Source organism: Lutra lutra, chromosome 13 (genome assembly GCF_902655055.1).
Source record: "Lutra lutra chromosome 13, mLutLut1.2, whole genome shotgun sequence".
Taxonomy (NCBI): Eukaryota; Metazoa; Chordata; class Mammalia; order Carnivora; family Mustelidae; genus Lutra; species Lutra lutra.
In genome coordinates this window covers 61,821,985-61,840,824 of record NC_062290.1, presented here as the reverse complement: position 1 = coordinate 61,840,824, position 18,840 = coordinate 61,821,985, and the positions used below count along the sequence as shown (strand labels likewise).

The following is an 18,840-nucleotide window of genomic DNA, read 5'->3' as shown; positions in this document are numbered from 1 at the left end:
ACTTGTGACCTCTCTCTCTGTGTCAAATAAATAAATAAATAAAAATTAAAAAACAAAACAGAGAAAGTAAACAAAGAAAACAGATATTTGAAAGCAAGAAGGGGATCTAAAAAATAAATGAATAAATAAATAAATAAATAAACAACGAAAACAGAGATATTTGAAAGCAAGAAGGGGATCTATCAGGGACAGAAACTACAAGAAGACCCTGAATGATACAGAGCAATTAGGATTACAGCAAAGAGGGGAGCCTGGGTGGCTTAGTCAGTTAAGCATCTGCCTTTGGCTCAGGTCATGACCCGGGGGTCCTGGGATGGAGCCTCATGAGCCCCACATCTGGACTCCCTGCCTTCTCCCTCTGCCTCTGCCACTCCCCCAGCTTGTGCTGTCGCTCGCTCGCTCTCTCTGTCAAATGAATAACAGCAAAGAGAAAAGGCATGAGTCAACAATACCACACACACAGGGCTCTACACCCACAGTGCAAGAGGGGAAGCAGGACAGGGTTGCCAACAGCCCACTGAGTGATGAACTGGGGTCTCGCAGAGTCCCAGCTGTCCTCCCACCTCCGCTGACCAGCCACGGGCAGTGGGGGTTGTCCCCAGGAGTGGTGCATATGGGTCACAGAGAGAGAGAGAGAGACGGGTCGTGCTCTGGATCACAGGTGGTCTGTGAGGGACCAGGAACTTCACCTTCCAGATGGCCAGCCCCAGAGGCACCCCGCCTAGCGGTGTCTCACCCTCCAACCCACTGCCCTGACGGCAGCCTTAGGACAAACCACCTTCCAGAAAGCGGGCACCCCAGTGGCCACTCAGTCACAAAGATGAGCACACAGCCGAAGGCCATCAAACATCTGAGGAAAGATTACACCACAAAAGAGAGCTAAAAATTGGGGCAAGACAGAACCTCTCTGAAGTCATTACTATAGGAAATTTTTCATAAGAAGCATAAAGCCAAGGAAGTAGAAGGGCACAAGGAGCAACAGCAGGCAAAAAATCAGCAAAATTTACTGTTAACCCCGAGCACGGGATTTTAAGAAAATATACATTTAAATAAATACATAAACATACAAATATATATGACATAAATGAAGATAAATTTATCTATCTAGCTATATCTAGAGAGATATATCTTTATAAATAGATAACATTCTTAGAAACACAAGGACACAAAAGACCCTCTGGAAAGAAAAGTGGAAGAAATTCTCAAGAAATAAGAAAGAGGATTCTAGGAAGAAGGAGAAGGGTTTTAAAAGCAACAACTAACAGAAAATGAGTAAAATACATGGTTAAATATCAGGGTGCCTGGTTGGCTCAGATGGCTAAGCGTCCAACTCTTGATTTTGGCTCAGGTCATGATCTTGGGGTTGCGGGATCGAGCCCCACGTCCAGCTCTGTGCTTGGCATAGTCAGCTGGAGATCATCTCCCTCTCCCTCTCCCTCTGCTGTGCCGCTCCCCCCGCCACTCATGCTTTCTTTAAATAAATAAATATCTCGGTGAGTAGTTATTGTGACACATAATGTGTGAAATGCCAAATTGGAGGTAAAATACCAGGTGATATCCTGCAGTGGGGAGGGGTGGGGTGGGAACAGGTGTGGACCCAGAGGGGAGAACGGCACCATCCCATTCTCCTGTTTGGCAGGAGGATGAAGAAAACGGTTTTCTCTTTCTGGGCAGTATAAGAAAAAAGTAGTTCTAAGTAAGTATGTTACAAATCCATGGGTAACTGCTAGAAGAATACGATTATAGTGTAAACCCATATATTAAAAAGTATCTATGAAAGAAAGAAAATTCAATCGTTCCAACCAACTACAGGAAGACAAAAAAATAAATCAAGATTAGAAGAGAAACGCCACGAGAACAACAATGTGCAGAGAACAGTAAGCCACCAACAAGGAAGATAGAAATATGCAGAGTTCTTAAAATTCCAGCTAGTAAAAAAGTAGAAATTAAGATAAAATGCTATCTTATCTATTAAATTGGGAATTATTGAAGATACTACCCAATATTACTAAAGGTTAAAGCAAGTTAGTATCCATTTACTGGTAGTAAGAGGTTTAACTGGTATAACCATTTGGTGGACTAGTTTTGCAATATATACACCAAGAACTTTCCAGATACAGCAATCCCACTTCCAGGAATTCTACTTCTGAAAAATATAAGCTAAAGAAATACTCAGAAAGGTGCCTACAGATATGCTCAGACTCTCTCCCTCTCTCTCTATCCTCACTGCGTCACTCTCTCACGCGTGCATGTATATAACATTTGAAATGTAATATATGCTCATTGTAAAACACTCAAAATATGTACTAATGTATAAATGCATAAAGTAGTAAATAAAAGTCCTTTCTTCTTCAATAACTATGTGTGTTTACAACATCTATGGTGTTAAGCAAAATGTTAAGCAAAAATTGGGTCTAACTAAACTCGATTTTTTCATTTAATCAAGGAAAGAAAATGCATTTACTTAGGAAAGGAAATATCTCATGTCAGTACATACAGAACCATCACACTCTTCCAGACGGGTGACCTCCCACACAGATGCACCAGCGGGCCTGTCTCCTGCTCGAGGGGCTGAGCCGAGAGCTGGTCTGGCAGCAGCTGGAAACAGGTGAGCTCAAAACGGGTCCACAGCCATGGAGTCTGGCCCCCTGGGCTACACTTCCTCTCCGGCAGCCACTGCCGTGAACATATGAAGCCTACCACAGGCAGCCCAAGCTCGAAAGCCACAGAGACCCCTTCCTGGCAGATCCCGGTGGGGCAGGTGTGCTGAAGGGTGAACATCTACAGGGCAGCGGCAAGCAACAGCCCTAAATATAGAAGACCCGCCCTCCCCAGGTGATGCCTTCTTCTGGCATCTGGAACTGTTCTTCCAGAATTCAAAAACTCTTATCCTATTCATCTCAGAAATAGTTTCCGTCAACTGAAGAACAAGTGACATTCTGACCAACCCTTGTCTTCATTGTTTCACATCTGTCTTACTCATTAATGCAAATAAAACGATCAAATAACATTCACATCGAAACTATGCTCATTCATCAATTGCAGGTTGGCTACAGATAAGAGTTCAGCAAAAATCAATGAAAGCATTCCATGAGAATTAATTGGCTGTATGGACTCTATAATAAAGAGCGTTGTGTATTTCATTATGTACAAGTTGTGTGATACATGCTAGGTAGGTACAATGTATGTCAAGCACATATATTTTTTCCAGGGAGTCAGCCGTTGCACACCTCTGGCCCACCTCTGGACAGACGTGGCCCTGGCTCTGGGCATGGGCAAGAATAATGAGGATGTCCAACTCTGGAAACAGATGTCGATATAAATTATGCTTTGGGAGAAAGAGAAGTTTAGAGGAAAGAACACAAGAGGGGGCCAGCGCCCCAACCTAACCTCTTCTCCCAAGCTCTGCCAAAGGAGGAGATTGGATCAGTTCAGTGTTTTTAGGTTTTTTGACTACAAGTCATAGTTGTGGTCAAGTACACACTGTCGCCATGAGCCAGTTCACATGTGTGTGTATGCATGTAACCACACGCAAAACTAATTTTCACAACACAATACCCTTCTTATGCACTGTGTCCTCTAGGATTTTTAATCTGATTCAATTCTCTTCATTTTGTTCTGGCCTGCTCCATTTTGTAAGAGGCAGGTCATAACCACTATATTAACTTTACAGTCCATTAATGGATCTCAGTCAGCTGCTTGAAAAAAACCCTGATTAGGAGGTGATCGGGAGGGCAGGAGCCCCCCACCCCTGAAGGCGTCTGACTCATAGTACCTTTGGCAAGCATCTGTCCTTGCACCAAGGACAGATGTGTCTGTCCCAAACACCAGGCCTTGCTCCGATGTGTCACAGCAGGTGAGATCATCTGGAAACTCTTTAGCCCAGGCCCCTTATCAGCCTGCCCTTCAGGACGCTACACCAGCCTCCTCGCCCTGGCTCGTCTCCCTGGTGCCAGAGTCCATCCCTCGGCGCTCCCCTGGGAAGGACTCCCCCCAGCTCCTCAGCCACATAGCTCCCTGGCACTCATCACCTCCTGTCCCAGGTGCTTTCTTCAGGCCCGAGCTCTCACTCTTTGTCTGGGCTTTTCCAAAGCAAGAAACATTTCACTCGGCTTTAAATTCCAACCATCTCCCATCCCATTCCAACCTCACCCCTAGCTTCTGACTTGGGACAGGTATATAACAAACCAAATTAGATGCTGAATGAATGAATGAAAAAGGAAGGAAGGAAAGGGGAGAGAGGGAGAATGAGAAACACGCAGCTCTGGTGTGGTGGGCTTGCCTGTGTCATGGCTGTGCCCTGTCCACCCCTGAGGGAAAATGTTCTCATCTACCCAGCCATGGAATCACAGACTCCTGCCCAGTCACCAGAAGGCTCTGGAATCCATCCCTCTTGGATGCCTGAATGCCTTCTAGGACCCTCCCCACCACACCCATACCTAGAAGTGAAGATGTTTCATTTGGGCACTTCTAGGCGTGGGCATCGTCTCCCCCACAAAGCCAACCCTTCCTTCTTACTGAGTCAGCGGGGTCTGGAGGGAATGGAAGCCAGACAGACCTGAGAGACAGCCAGCCCCACCACTCAGCAGCTGTGCGACCATGGGTGAGCCATGCCTTCTCTGGGCCTTCTACTCCTCCTTCCAGGCTGCCCAACAACTAGACACAGTGAGTGTCAAGTGCCCACCTCATGCTCAATGAGAACTGATGTTCTTTTCCATCCTGTTCCCGCTTTTGCACAGCTCTGACCAAAAAAAGGGATTTTCCTGCTGCTGGGCAGAAAAGGTACTCTTGCTGGCTGTGTTTCCACCTCTTCAGACCAGAGCCTATCTGGTCCTCTGTCCTTGGAGTGTGTGCAGTCAGCCCTTCTCAATCCACTGCACAGCACGGCCTGGCACCCGCCGCCTCTTGCTCAGCAGAAGGGTATCAGGGACCCCCCTGCCCTTGGCCCCATGACTATGCAGTGGACTGAAGTCCTTCACCTGGTTAACCAGTAGCCACAGTGGCTGCCTACACTTGGCCCAACGACCTGCCTCCATGCTGTCCAGAAGAGCCCCACTGCCCTCCAGAGCCGCTGGCTCCTGAGACCCGCATGTAGAGAACTGGCCAGAACCACTGCTTCGAGGCCACCCGGCTCTGCTGTTAAGTGCCGTGTGGCTCCTCGGGTCTCAGTCTGGTCACTCAGACTGGTGAACTAAGAAGGCTGAACTGCTTGGGGCACAGCCCACTGCTGGGAAGTGTCTCTTCCTGGGTCTGCACCCCCACTGGATGGGGAGCTCCCCAGGGGCTGAGACCCTTCTCATCCATCTCTATGAGTCTGGCTCCTGGCCCAGCACGTGGCCCCAGTAGGTGCTCACTACTATTCCCTTAAGTGGGCAGAGGGACAGCCGGCATCTCCCCCGGGGCCCACTGTGCACCAAGCTACGCTTTAGGAGCTGTACATTTCTTAGCGAACTTCATACCCGTGACAGTCCTGTGACAGAGGCACTATTATCACCCCATTTCACAGATGAGAAAACAGATTCATCGAAAGGTCAGGAAGCTTGTCCAAGCCTCCCCAGCTAGTAAGGGGAGGAGACAGCAGGACTCGAGCCCTGGCAATGTGGACCGTCACATAAGAGCTTTCTGATACATTCTAGGACTCTTCAATGTCATATTCTGCGCCTGTGACCACGGCAGGCCGAACGTTCTCGGAGGAAGACCAGAGACGCACAGGGGCTGTGAAGGGTTGACCTTGTGTTCCAGGTCATCTGCGCACAGTTTTAAGAGTTCCACAAGGAGAGGCAAACTCCCTTCACACTTGACACGCATGACGAAATGACAGGCTGTCTGGAAGTGGGGAGCATGCGGGGATGCCCACAAAACCAGACTGGCCATGGGACTCGGTGATGGGAATAAGTGGGTTCGATATACTATTCCCTCCTCTTCTGCATAAATGGTATACTTCCAATTTTAAAACTTTAAATTGTGAAAAACAAAATAAAATTAAGTCCATGACTATCATGAAACCCACACAGGTGCCACCTTGCAGACAATCTCTTGTTTTCCGCCCAACCCTGCTGCCCACTTCAGGCCCTCTTCTGACAGTCTTTCCAGAAAGTTCTATGTGTCTTCTGTTTCTCTCTTACTGCCTGTTGTCTCTGTTACTTTCTGTGACTCTCTGATAATCAGGGGAAAGCTGTAAAATGAAAGATATTTACACACCCTGTTCTTATTCCATTTTTCCCCCAGGGTTTCTGTCTCCTCTGTGTCCAAAATCCCAATTCCTTTTTTTTTTTTTTTTTTTTTTTTTGGCCTTGACTACTCCCTTTCATTTTGACTTTGCTGTACAGTTAGAAACAGTCAGCTCTGGGTCGGTAACATCCTTTAGAGGGTGTGTAATGGAGTGTTTTCATGCTCATGTGGGACCTCAAGATCTGTCTGGAGGGAAGAGCCTGGGATTTGGACTCAAACAATCTTGAAATCTGGGGTCAATCATTTCTCCTCCCGCAGCCTTGGTTGCATGTCTGTGGCATGGGTGGGATGGCAGCACTCGCCTAGATCAGGGGTGCCTGGGTGGCTCGGTTGATCAAGTGACTGCTTTTGGCTCAGGTCATCATCCTGGAGTCCCAGGATCAAGTCCCTGCATTGAGCTCCCTGCTCAGTGGGGGGTCTGCTGACCTTCTGACCCTCCCCCGCCCCATGCTCTCGCTCTCATTCTCTCTCTCAAATGGAGGAATAAAATCTTAAAAAAAAAAAAGGGAAGAAAGAATGGGTCTGGATGGTGCATTGCTAATTGAGGCCCGTGTCGCCTTCCCCTACAGCTGCCTCCCCCAGATGCTGTTCCCTGAGCTGCAGGCGGATTCCAAGCAGCAGCCTGGCCCCCAGGGGGCCCTAGGGCACTCCCCTGGGCTGGCACCAGCATTATCGAGAGCCACAGGAGAACCTTGTACCAACGAGCTGGACATCCTGGGTGGGTGTCCCGGCTCCACCAGTGTCTCAGAGAGACAGAAGCATCTCGGACAGGTGGGGAACGGCGCTCTCTGCCTGGGGCCCAGGAACCACGTGATCTTTGCCAGCGCCCAGCTACAGACGCCGCGGGATAGCACGGGGCTGCACAACTCACACAGCGCTCTAACTCCCGAGGTCTTGCTGCATCCCTAGCGAGGTTCAGAGAGAGGTTGTCATTTATCCACAGGGGACTCTGACACAGGCACGAACTTTAAGCTCTGAGGATCAGAGATAAGGTGTTAATAGGCCTTTCGTGTCTTTGTTCCATTTTCTTCCCCTCCACGTGTCTAGGTCTTTATTCTCTTTATTCTCCTTTGCTCTCACCTCACCCATTGCTTCGAGCTTTCTGCACAGCTCGGAATGGTCAGCCTGGTGGGTAAGTGAAGGGGGGTTCTCACCCATGTCTGAAAAGTTCAGAGAGGGTTACCACAAAAAAAAAAAAAAAAAAAAATCAGTGAATAAAGAAGGCAGAAGCCCATTTTTCTACTGCTACCATTCCTAACTGTCCGATAAGGCAACGTTCATTTTCACTTCTTCTCACTTAAAAAAATAACAATAATAACAGGTGCTGTTTGTTGAAGGTTTACCATGTGCTAGACACTGGGCTACAGTCTTTTAAGTTATCAGCTCCCTGAATCTCTCACAACCTGTGGAGCATGGACACTTATTCCCACTTCATGGGTGGAAAAACTGAGGCTTTAGAGAGAGGAAGTAAATGACCACAGGCCCTCAGCTAGCGGCAGAGCTGGCATGTGAACCCTTCTTCTATTTTCTAAACAGGAAACAAACTCACACATTAAAATTATAGTAAGGGGGCGCCTTAGGTAAGTAAGGGTGGTTCAGTCGGCTAAGCGTCTGCCTTCAGCTCAGGTGGTGACACCAAGGTCCTGGGATCGAGCCCCACATCAGGCTCCCTGCTCAGTGGGCAGCCTGCTTCCCCCTCTGCCTGCTGTTCCCCCTGCTTGTGCTCTCCCTCTCTCTCACAAATAAATAAATAACATCTTTAAAATCACACTAAGACATGGATAATGGCTCCATGTCGGGGGTCCTCAGAGAAGACAGTGACCCCTGCTCTTCACCGGCCAGACAGATCTGAGCAACACGCTCAGGCCTGAGCCCTACCCTGTGAGAAGGGCCTGACAAGGTCCAGGCGATGACCACGACAAAGAGGAGGTCCTGGGAGGGGCCCTGAAGGTCATGGGGTCAGTCACGTCCTCTGGGTGCAGCACAGACTTATTCTGAGTCGAGACCATATGGCCAATTGCCTGCCTCCTGGTCATCTCGTTTTGGATGTCCCACGGGACTCCAGTCCAGCGTGTCCCCACTGGACACCCCTGCCAACCTGCTCCTCCTCGGGGTTCCTCATGTCAGGAATGGCTCCTCCATCCCCTGATTCAGCCAAGCCAGAGACCCAGAGGCACGATTTCCAATTCACCCCCAGATCCAACCCAGTCAGGGGCACTCTGCGATCCCTGCTGAATCCAGACATGTCTCTGTCCCCCCAGCCCCTGCCACAGCCTAGGCTACCCTCACTGTCACCTGGATTCAGGGTGGATTTCCTGCCCTGTTTCACCCTTCCTGGTCTGCCCCCTCATCCGTCCTCTACCCTGTGACCAGAGGGACCTCCCTGAAGTCCGAATCCAACCACACTCCCCTGCTCCCTCTCAGCCCAAGGAGTCCAGCTGGAGAGAAGAGGAAGTGATGAGCGCCCTCCGGCTTCCTGGATCCTGTCCCCTGGCACTCAGCTGACTCCCCTCTCTGTCCACCTGTCCTCCAGGACCCCCTCTTCTCTGTTTCCTGTCCCATGTCCTTTTCCACCCCCCGCCCTCTCCATTCCCAATGCCTGGGGCTCCAGGGACAGCTACATCCCACTCTTCCAAAGTTCATGTTACGCCACTTCCCTTCTACAGAAGCCCTATGTTAGTCCCTGTTTCCATTAACCAAAAGAAATCCACAGGTGATTTTCCCCTTTATGAAAAAAAAGCCAAAGTGAAAACAGTGTCCTGGGTTTGTTTCACAAGCCAGTAGAGAAGCAGCAGGGACCCTGGGAGGGAGGGGGCTGTCGCCATGCTCCTTCCCCTGGAGACACATTTCCATCAAGCCGCCAGAGCTTCGAATGGGGTGAGCACTGGTGCTTTATCTCCATTTAGTTTGTGCATCTGTTAGCAAAATGTGTCTGAGGGTAACAGAAAAGCCTAAGAGAGGTTATTTTTGGGGTCTGGGAACACTCAAAAGTTTTTCCGCATAATGGCTTTCCAGCATTCTGGCTTCTGAAAAGTTTCGTGGCAGACAGCGGAGAAACCTATTACCTGCTTTCCCAAGTGACCCCCGGCATGTCTGTCTGTCCACAACTCCTCTTCTACCTCTCACCCTCCACGACAGCCCCCTGACAACCTAACCAGACACACTAGGACACCAGAAAGTAACAGTTCTACTTTCTGTCATACTTTGGACTCATCTTTTCAGTTCTTAGATCATTTGAGATTAAATATTTAAGTTCCAATGTTTGAGCAAGAATTTTAATTGCTGGCATCTGGACCGGATTGTCAGATCTCAAAGTCCTTTCACAGTCTCTCCTCCTGTGATCTTCCCTAAGCTGGGTGTTGGGGGGAGGTCAGAGTTCTTACACCTGATTTATAAGAGAGGAAACTGAGGCACGAAGATTTTCTAGAAACTACAGAGCCAGGGCTCCGACTCGGCTCCTCCAACACCATACCTGGGCTCTTCCCATTTCATTCTGGCTCCGAACTGAAGATAAACAGAAATCTGTTCACTGACCCAGGAACCCATCCGTGGTTCCTGTCCGCGTGCAAGCCCTACCTGCAAGTCGGCTAACCCGATGCCCTTCCGCCAGTTTCCATGAGTCGCCAGCATCAAAGAAGACAGTTGCCAACGACGTGTTTGTCCAGCAGCTTGTCTTCAGTCTGACTCTCATAACTCACCTCGAGTTTGGGGAAAGCATCTCGGCAGGGGGACGATGCCCGCAGCCCCCGTGAGCAGTCTGCCTCTCTGGACTGTGCTGCGAGCTTCTCCGGCCTCTTAGTTACGGACGGCTTCTGAGAGTCTGGTGTCCTGCCCAGTTCTCTTCACAGCACCCAAAAACCACAGAGAAAAGGCAAACACCCAGTCAAATATTTACCAGGGAAACGAAAGCAGGCCGGTGGCCTTCTTCCTTGTTTCAGAAGACAATTTTTCTGTTCTTCCTCCCCTTCTCCTGCTTTCTCATTTGAAAAGCAGGAGCTGCTTCCTCTTTCCTCTCTCCTGGACAGCTGTTATCTCTGTTAGCCTGCTGGGGTGGGCAGGGGGCCCCCCCTGAGCTATCAGAACTTTGCCCAGTAGCTAAGGCCTCTTTGGCTAGCTGTAAACATGATTATAGGCAATAAAGTAGGATTCTGGCTCAAGGCTATAAACTAGGAAACTAAGACCACTGGCTTCAAGATTCTTTTTGGAAAAGGACACCCATTGCCGGGAGAGGAGGATGGAGACAAGTTCAAAACCGAACCCTACCCACGGAGCAGAACCGGCTAGCCGTGCACCAGGATTCCTGATCCCTTTCCATAAAGTGAGGTCAGAAGGACTGGCCTATCCAGAGCCACAGTCCCCAGGCTCTGGCCTCCAGGAACAGACATGGGGCCAAGGCTCAGCAATGAACGACAGAGGTGACAGGGGTTAGTTCTGGGCTGAGAGAGTTAAAGACGCCTTCTCCTTCCCCATCCGCTGGCTTTCCCTAAAGAAAAGGGATGGGAGGAGCCTGGGTCCCCGGATCACTCTGTAGGGGAACCTGTTCTCTGCACCAACTGTGCTTTCACACACTGGTCCATGAGCAAGAAATAAAATTCTACCATCATAAGCCAGTGAAGCACAGGCCTCTTTGTCACAGCAAATGTAGCCCTAGGATGGAACATGAAGGCCCAGGTCCTTATGTTAAGGGTAGGAAAACTAACGTTTAAGGAAGGGACGTGTACTCACAGGACCAGCCAAGCCTCAGAAATCCCACCGGGCCCACAGAGCAGTGTCAGGGCCCCAGCCGCCATGCTGGTGCGACAGGACTACCCCAGGGCACCACTGATGGGACCGAATGCCTGGCCCATGACTGCCGGTCCTCAGTGATGTCCGCCCAGTATCTGGGATGGACACTGTGCGTGGGGAGTTGGACAGGTGTGTCTCAGGAGTCTGGCCTCAAGACACAGAGCAAGAGCTGGACGCCCATCAGAGGGACCGAGAACAGGTAACAGAGAGACAGAGAGACAGACAGACGGGCCTAAGGAGTGGTGGGGTCCTGATCAGGCCCAAGCACGCCTCTCTCGAAGCTGAGAACGAGTGACGATTTCCCAGTCGCCACCGTGGCCATGGATTCCAAATGGTCTTCCAAGCTGGATGGGAACGAGACCCCTGGGTCCCTGTTTGTCAGGTCCCCACCCCTCCAGCAGGCCAGGGCGGCCCCTCGCTCCCCTCCCTTGCTTTCACTCCGTTCCCTCTGCTGCCAGGCCCTTCTCACGCACCCCTTCACCTGTGTGGGGGCGCTCACCTCACAACGGTGCAGCCCCACAAGGAAGGGGCCGGGACCCCTGCATCAACCCTGGAGGCAGACAGAGAGCCGCTGCTTGAGGCTTTGCAGAGACAAGAAATAAAGGCCTCTTGTGTCCGGGTCACACACACTGCAGGGTCCGCTTGCTACAGTCACTGGTCCTTACCCTCATGGCCCCACCACTGTATGGACCACCCCCAGCTCCTAAGTGCCACCCCCCCAGCACAGCTCACCCTCTCCTGCCCCCGCGTTCCAGGCTTCCCAGGCAGTTGCTTCAACCTTCTCTTCTGGCCTGCTCCCTGCTGGTTTCCCGCACACAATTACATTCTTCCTGAGCTGTAATCCTTCCCGAAACACAGCCTCTCCTGCTCCTCTGGGTCTTCAGGGAGCGAGGAACAGAGATGCACGCCAGGTGCCCGGGGCTAACGGGGTTTCCCATCACTCCGCCACAGGGGCTGGGGCCCAACCTGGGAAGGCGCCGGAAACTCAAGCCCCTCTTGGGAATGATTCTCTACCCCCGAGGGCTCTCTCGTTCTCTGGTCTCTCTCCCTTCGGGTATGTCTTGCTTCAGGCTCTCTATGGCGCCGTCCCTTTGCTTTTTTATAGTTTCTGCTCTCTCGTGACTTCAACTCACTGCTGTCCTGACAAGTATCCTTTCAACTTCTACCCCCACAGTTCACCCCCTCTTTTGTAGGGTTCCCTCAGATCTAACTGCTAACAGAAAGGCTCTGTCCTGGTTTATCTCTACCCCCGCGTAGGTCATAGGTCAGTCTTCATTCTTCTGTCTTAGGCTCATACAGCCCTTGTCTTACTTTGCGAGGGCTGCTATAACAAACACCACCCACGGCGGGGACTTAACAACAGAAATTTATTCTTTCACAGTTCTGGAAGCTGGAAGTCCAAGGTCAAGGTGTCCGCAGGGTTGGTTTCTACGGAGGCCTCTCCCTTTGGCTTGCAGAGCCCTGCCTCCTCAGTGCCCTCCAACCCCCACTGTGGCCTGTCCACTGGGCATGTGCATCCCTGGTGTCTCTCTCTCTCTCTCTCTCTCTCTCTGTGTGTCCTAATCTCCCCTCCTTAGGAGGACATGAATCAGATGGGATTGGATCCCACCCTGATGGCCTTATTCTAACTTAACTATTTCTTTAGAAGGTCCATCTCCAAATACGGTCACAGTCTAACATACCGGGGGTTATGGCTTCAACCTACGAGTTTGTGTGGGGACAAAATTCAGTCCCTAACACCCCTGGTCTAATCAGCTCCAGGGGAGCAGGAGAGGGTCCCACAGGCAGCGAACAGACACCCCACCTGACAGATTCAGGCAATTCATGTTTGATCCCTTTACTCCTACAATGAACACCCTGTCTCCGTCCTGCTTGTCACCAGCATCTTGTTCAGCAAGTCCTACCTCAGGCATAACATCCGGCATGAAGCGTCTCCGGGCCACTACAGTGTAATCTTGTTTCTCCTGGTGTGGCCTGCACCTCTCTTATGGCATGTACGAGCCTTTATTTGCTACGTGACCCCTACGTATGGAGAAGCAGTCCGGGGCAGCGGTTCAGAGTGTGGACTAGCTGTCTAATTTTGACCAGGTCACTGCTACCCTCTCGGATCTTCGGTTTAATCTGAGATAAGGTCTACGTGCTGCACACTCATAGGTTGAAATGAGCTAACACACGTGAGAGGGTGCCTGACACACAGGAAGCACTCGATGAACTTTAGTCCTTCCCAGGCCCCCAGCAGGGTTCAGAGTCTGGTGACAGGCCAGGAGGGAACTCAGCAGGGCATCACAAAGGCCGTGAGTCTTTCCTGAGCGTTGGGAGCTAATCACAAGACAGCCTCTATTTATTCCAAAGACATACGGCTGGCTTAATTATTAAATTTAGAAACAAAAGAACCCAGGTATCCCGGTGATCTAGTGTAATCTCTTCATTAGGTAGCAATGACGGCTTTCTGGGGCAGGCATGCCCCTTGACTAGTGATGATTTTTCTCACTTTGAAAAAGAAGGAAATAAAGCTGTAGTCCAATCCAGCCCCTTCTCCATCACCAGCAAGATGGCTCCCCCTGCTGGCAGAATGAAGGCTAACTCTTTAACCTGGCATTCAGTGACCTTTGTGACCTGATTCATTTTCCCAATTTATCTTCCCAGACTAGACTCAACTCTGGAAAAGTCTGCAGGAGATCTGGACTCTCCCCTCAGGTGCCATCTACTTCCCCTGCCCTCACCTGCTCATTCTTCTCACAAATATTTACAAAGCACCTGTGTGCCAAGAAGTATGTCAGTCCCTGAGGACAGGAACTCTAGGAACACACCTTGGGCCCTCTTCCCACATTGGCCAAGATCCTGGCTTAGGTACAGTGTCCGTCCTGGGGAGGGTTCTGGTGCTTTGCAATTGCTCACAGATGGAAGACAGAGAACAAGATTATGGCTCCAGAAGGCAGACTGGGACACATGGCTGGGCTGGGGTTGCGCAGGGACAGACCGGAGGCAGCAGCAGATCCAACCCTGCAAAGACCATTTCTGGAGCACCAGGAGGGGGACCCATGTTAACCAAGGCCCACCATGTACCAGAAAAGGAGTTCTATGCTGGGATACCCAGAGGCCTCGGTCCTCCCCCCAGCTCTGCCCTGCAGGGCTCTGTAACTTTGAGCAAGTTTCTTCCCATTCTGTGCTGCAGTCCCCCCCCCTGTAAAGTGAGGATGTCAGAGGTGCTCTCTAAAGACCCCTTCTTCTTATCTGACCCTGCTCAGATGTCACCCGTGAAGCTTTCCCTGATCTCTCCATTGCTTTAGACAGACTCATACCGCTGAGGACACAGTGATTATCTGTATCCATTTCTGTTCTCTTCACCTAACCAAGAGTGCTTTATGCCAGCACATTGGTTCATTCCAGTTACTAGGAATGACTGAACTAATTAATGAATGCGGAGCAAGGTCATTTCGAGATCTGTAATCCCTACATTGTCCACAAGGTGGCAATGTGCACAGCGGCGGCCACACTAACCTTGCGTTTGGTGGAAGCCCTGGGAAAGATGCAGAAGGCAAAAACAGAGAACCAGGGACTGCCCTCAAAGACTTATCCTCCTCTGGCTCTCCGTTTCCTCCCCACCTTTAAGGTGTCAGTCTGTCAGCAACACAGATCTGAGCTGTGGGGTTCAGGCCTGGATTCCATATTTTCAAGCACTACACTGGCCCCTCAAGGCTCAGTTTAAAGAGCATTTTTTCTAGAGAAAAAAGAAATTTTTTTCCAGAAGGTGGACTCCTTTCCCCCAGAACTTCTCTGAATGTAGTCACATTTATGGCACTGAAATGGCTTCCAGCCCGCCTTCCTGAGGCCACCCTCTTGAGCACACAGCAACAGGCTTACTCATCTAACCCCCGATGTCCCACCTAAGTCTGGTAAGCAATAGCAGATCCTTGGAGAGCCCGCTGGATGAGGAATGAATCAAAGAATTGGCAGATCATAGACGTGAAGGAGCAAGAGGAACAGAAAACCATCCCTGGTTGAGAAAAACCAACTACAGTCAACCCTGGAACCACATGGAAGGGGTAGGGGCCCTGACCATCCGCATCACTGAAAATCTGCATATAGCTTTTGCCTCCCCAAAACGTAACTACTGATCGCTTACTGTGGGTCAGAAGCTTTACTGATAATACAGACTGACACCTATTTCCTATGTCCTATGTATTGAATACCAAATTCTTATAATAAAGTAAGTTAGAGAAAAGAAAATGTTATTAAGAAAAATCACAAGGAAAACACATTTATAGTACTATACTATAAAAGAAATCTGCGGGGCACCTGGGTGGCTCAGTCAGCTAAATGTCTGCCTTCAGCTCAGGTCATGGTTCCAAGATCCTGGGATCGAGCCCCACACTGGACTCCCTGCTCAGCAGGAAGCCTGCTTCTCCCTCTCCCTCTGCTGCTCCCCCTGCTTGTGCTCTCTCTCAAATTAATAAAGTTCTTTAAAAAAAGAAAGAAAGAAAGAAATCTGCACATAAGTGGATCTGCACAGTTGAAATCTGCACTGTTCAAGGGTCAACTGCACAGGTTTGTGTTGGCACCAGGCCAGGAAGAGACCACATACTCAGCCCAATAATGACACACTGTTACTTTGAAAGGAGTAGAGCCAAGGGCCTGCTAAAAGGAGGCAAATGCTTTACTCAAGTGAGAGTACGCTGTGCGGCCTTCTAAGAAAATGAATCCTCCCCATGGCAAGGTGACTTCTCTTTCAATTATTTATGAGGAAACTGATGGCAGCTGCTAACTCTCCTGGTAAAAAAAAAAGGAAAGTTCCAGGGGTTTCCATGTGGCCCTGCCTCTTATAACAGCCCTTCCTCCATGTGTCACAGAACTGATGCTGGGATTCTGTCCATTGCCAAATGTGTCTATTGACTGCACATTTTTTTTATAAAGATTTATTTATTTATTTGAGAGAGAGTGCTTGTGCTTACAAGCAATGGGAGCAGCAGGGAGAGGGAGAAGCAGGCCCCCTACCAAACAGGGAGCCCGATGTGGGGCTCAATCCCAGGACCCTGGGATCATGACCTGAGCAGAAAGCAGAGGCTTAACCCACTGAGCCACCCAAGCACCCCTACCTCTAAGCCTTTTCATCTCTTCCTTTGCAACACACTAGGGAAGTACTGGCATCTCAAATTAACTAAATGCAGATCATCATTAAGCCTCAGTTTCACTTAAACAGCTTGGTAAAGACAGAGTCACTTCCAGCTACATAGACCAACACACTGAACCCAGAATCTCAGGTAAGTGCACCTCTATGGACTCAGTAAAAGTTACGTTCTGTTCTCTTTGGTCTTCCATCCTTAGAATCCATTCTTGCACATACTCCCCAAGTTGCTACAATGTAATTTAGCAAAATCTTGGCGTTCTTGTGGTATAGAAGCTATATTTTCTCACACTGGAGTTTGTACTTGCCTTTCTCAAGCATATGGAACTCTAACCCAGTTGTGAGTCTAGTGACGACAAGAGGCATGTGGGGTAGGTCTTAAAGAGAAAAGTTATGACTTGGGAGGAAACAGCCCTTCTCAGGGTCCTTAAACAAGGGAAAGCAAATCTCAGACATAATCTGCAGACTGCTTCCAGTGGGGGTTGGGGGTAGGCTCAGAATAACTCAGAGCTCAAGATTCTCAACTTCATCTGCTTCATCTGGGTCCCCCCAGATATCCCCATTCCAAGACCAGTACCTACACACTGTTGTTGTGTTCATTTGTGTGGGTTTTATAATTGTTTACAGCAGGAGGGCAACCCCTCTATCATATCTTGGCAGCTCAGCATCTAATTTCATTTTTGCAGAGCTCCATATCTTGTGATGTTCCTTCTTACACAGGACTGAGTTGAAATCTGTCCCTCCATAACTCCCACCCCTCATGCATGAAAACCTACCCCTCTCTCTGCTCTGGAACGTCCCACCAGAGACCTGGAGACAGGGATTTTGTTTTCTCTCGGCCTGGATCAATGTCTTTTCTGATTGGTCTGACGGTTAAGCTTGAGATTCAAGACCGTGGCCCATTTATGGAGAAAGCTCTCCTCACCTTAACTCCTCAGACTGGGACATTCATGCCACTTCAGCAGCTGCTGAGTGCGCGAGCGCCCACCCGAGGTGCTGGATAAGCTAGCCTCCCATGTGTGCCAGCCGTGAGCAGAGGACACAGAACATCAAGGGAGCTCACTACCTGGCGGACAATAGAGGGGCCTCAACCCCCTTCCCTGACAGGAGCACTCATCTTTCCTTTTTCCTATAATCTTAAGGGGCCCACAGATGTTCCCCACAGTGTTAACTGGCACCTTGGGAACCAGAGTTCATTGGGCTATGGGCTTGCAGGCCATTTTCAAAGAAATGGACACCAATCCAAGAGGCTTCTCCAACTCTAAGCGTTCGGAAAAGGAAGAAAACTCCACAAGGCAAATGAGGATTAAAGGGTGAGCAGGAAAAGCCATCCATACAGCTGGGTCAGCAAGTCCCTCCCTCCATCCCATGCCTTCATTCGGCCACACAACCAAATCCAGCAATCAGGAACCCTTAGGTGTTCCTGTGTGCGTCCCCCGCCAGGGCTGGGCCAGGGATGGGATACACAGAGCCTGACTGCCGACAGGCGGCGCATGAATACATAGCTGGCTGCATGCTATCATGTCTTTCCACCCCCCACTAACGGGAGACGTGGGTCAGGACATTCATCACAGCACTACTCCTACTAACAAAAGCACTCAAAACAACTGGCTAACTGATTGTGTTTTTTTGTGCAATTAAGCAGAGCGCCAAGTTTAAAAGCCTGAGACCAGTCCAAAACAGATCACCAGATCTCATCACCACCATAGTCACTTTTGACTGTGAAATATACCATGACTTTAGTAGCAATCAGGGGAGAAAAACAATTAAACAATGCTCCATTGTTTGTACAAGAAATGATAAAAGGTCGGGCGCCTGGGTGGCTCAGTGGGGTAAGCCTCTGCCTTCGGCTCAGGTCATGATCTCAGGGTCCTGGGATCCAGCCTGCATCAGGCTCTCTGCTCAGCAGGGAGCCTGCTTCCTCCTCCTTCTCTCTCTCTCTCTGCCTGCCTCTCTGTCTGCTTGTGATCTCAAATAAATAAATAAAATCTTTAAAAAAAAAATGATAAGAGGTAGGGAAGCTATGGGAAATAACCATAGATGGAAAAACCAAGTGCAGAGTAATGCGCAGGGCACACTACTCTCTGTGTGTGTATGTCTGTGTGTGTGCGTGTATCTGTGTTTAAAGGGAGGAGCTCTACAATCATACAGGCTTTAATGGGCATACAAAATTTCTGCAAAGACACAAGAATTGATAACAATTGGCCTCCTGAGGTTGGGTTGGGACACTGGGTCACAGGATGGAAAGGAAACTCTTTTCATCATTACACCTATTTGTAACCTCTGAAATTTTAAACCGCATATTCCCTCTTTAAAATAAAACTTTGAAAACTACCAAATGCAAAATAAAATTACGAAGCGCATCCTTCTGGGGGGAATCAAGGTACATAAAATCTGGAGTTAGCCTTTAATCTGGATCCTGGCGCTACCCGAACGACCTCGAGCAAGTTCCCGCCCCGAGTGGGCCAGTTTCCCCAAGAGACCACTGGGTCCACGAGAGCAGGTGTCGGGACATCACTCTAGCTGGGAACCCGGGCGTCCGCGAGCCCACCCCGCCGCGCTGCTCCCGGGCCCGGGCAGCCGGCTGCGGCGCCCCGCGGCGGAGGCCCGGCCAATCAGCGGCCGGGAGGCGGGCGGGGTGGCGGCGCGCGCAAAGCACAGCGCGAAGCAGAGGCGCCACTGCCGTCCAGAAGCAGACG

At 49.9% G+C, this 18,840-nt stretch overlaps 1 protein-coding gene across 4 annotated transcripts in view; it reads right to left on the bottom strand.

Moving 5' to 3' along the window:
- Positions 1–10,201, bottom strand: part of LOC125083866 (stimulated by retinoic acid gene 6 protein-like) — a 48,633-nt gene extending 38,432 nt beyond the window's left edge. For 2 of the 4 annotated variants that reach the window (XM_047700850.1, XM_047700851.1), the window contains exon 1: positions 9,930–10,117. In XM_047700850.1, the coding sequence (XP_047556806.1) occupies positions 9,930–9,949 (20 nt within the window). In that variant the 5' untranslated portion in view covers positions 9,950–10,117. The other 2 variants (XM_047700853.1, XM_047700852.1) reach the window with 2 other exon arrangements.
- Between the last annotated feature and the right edge of the window lie 8,639 nt (positions 10,202–18,840).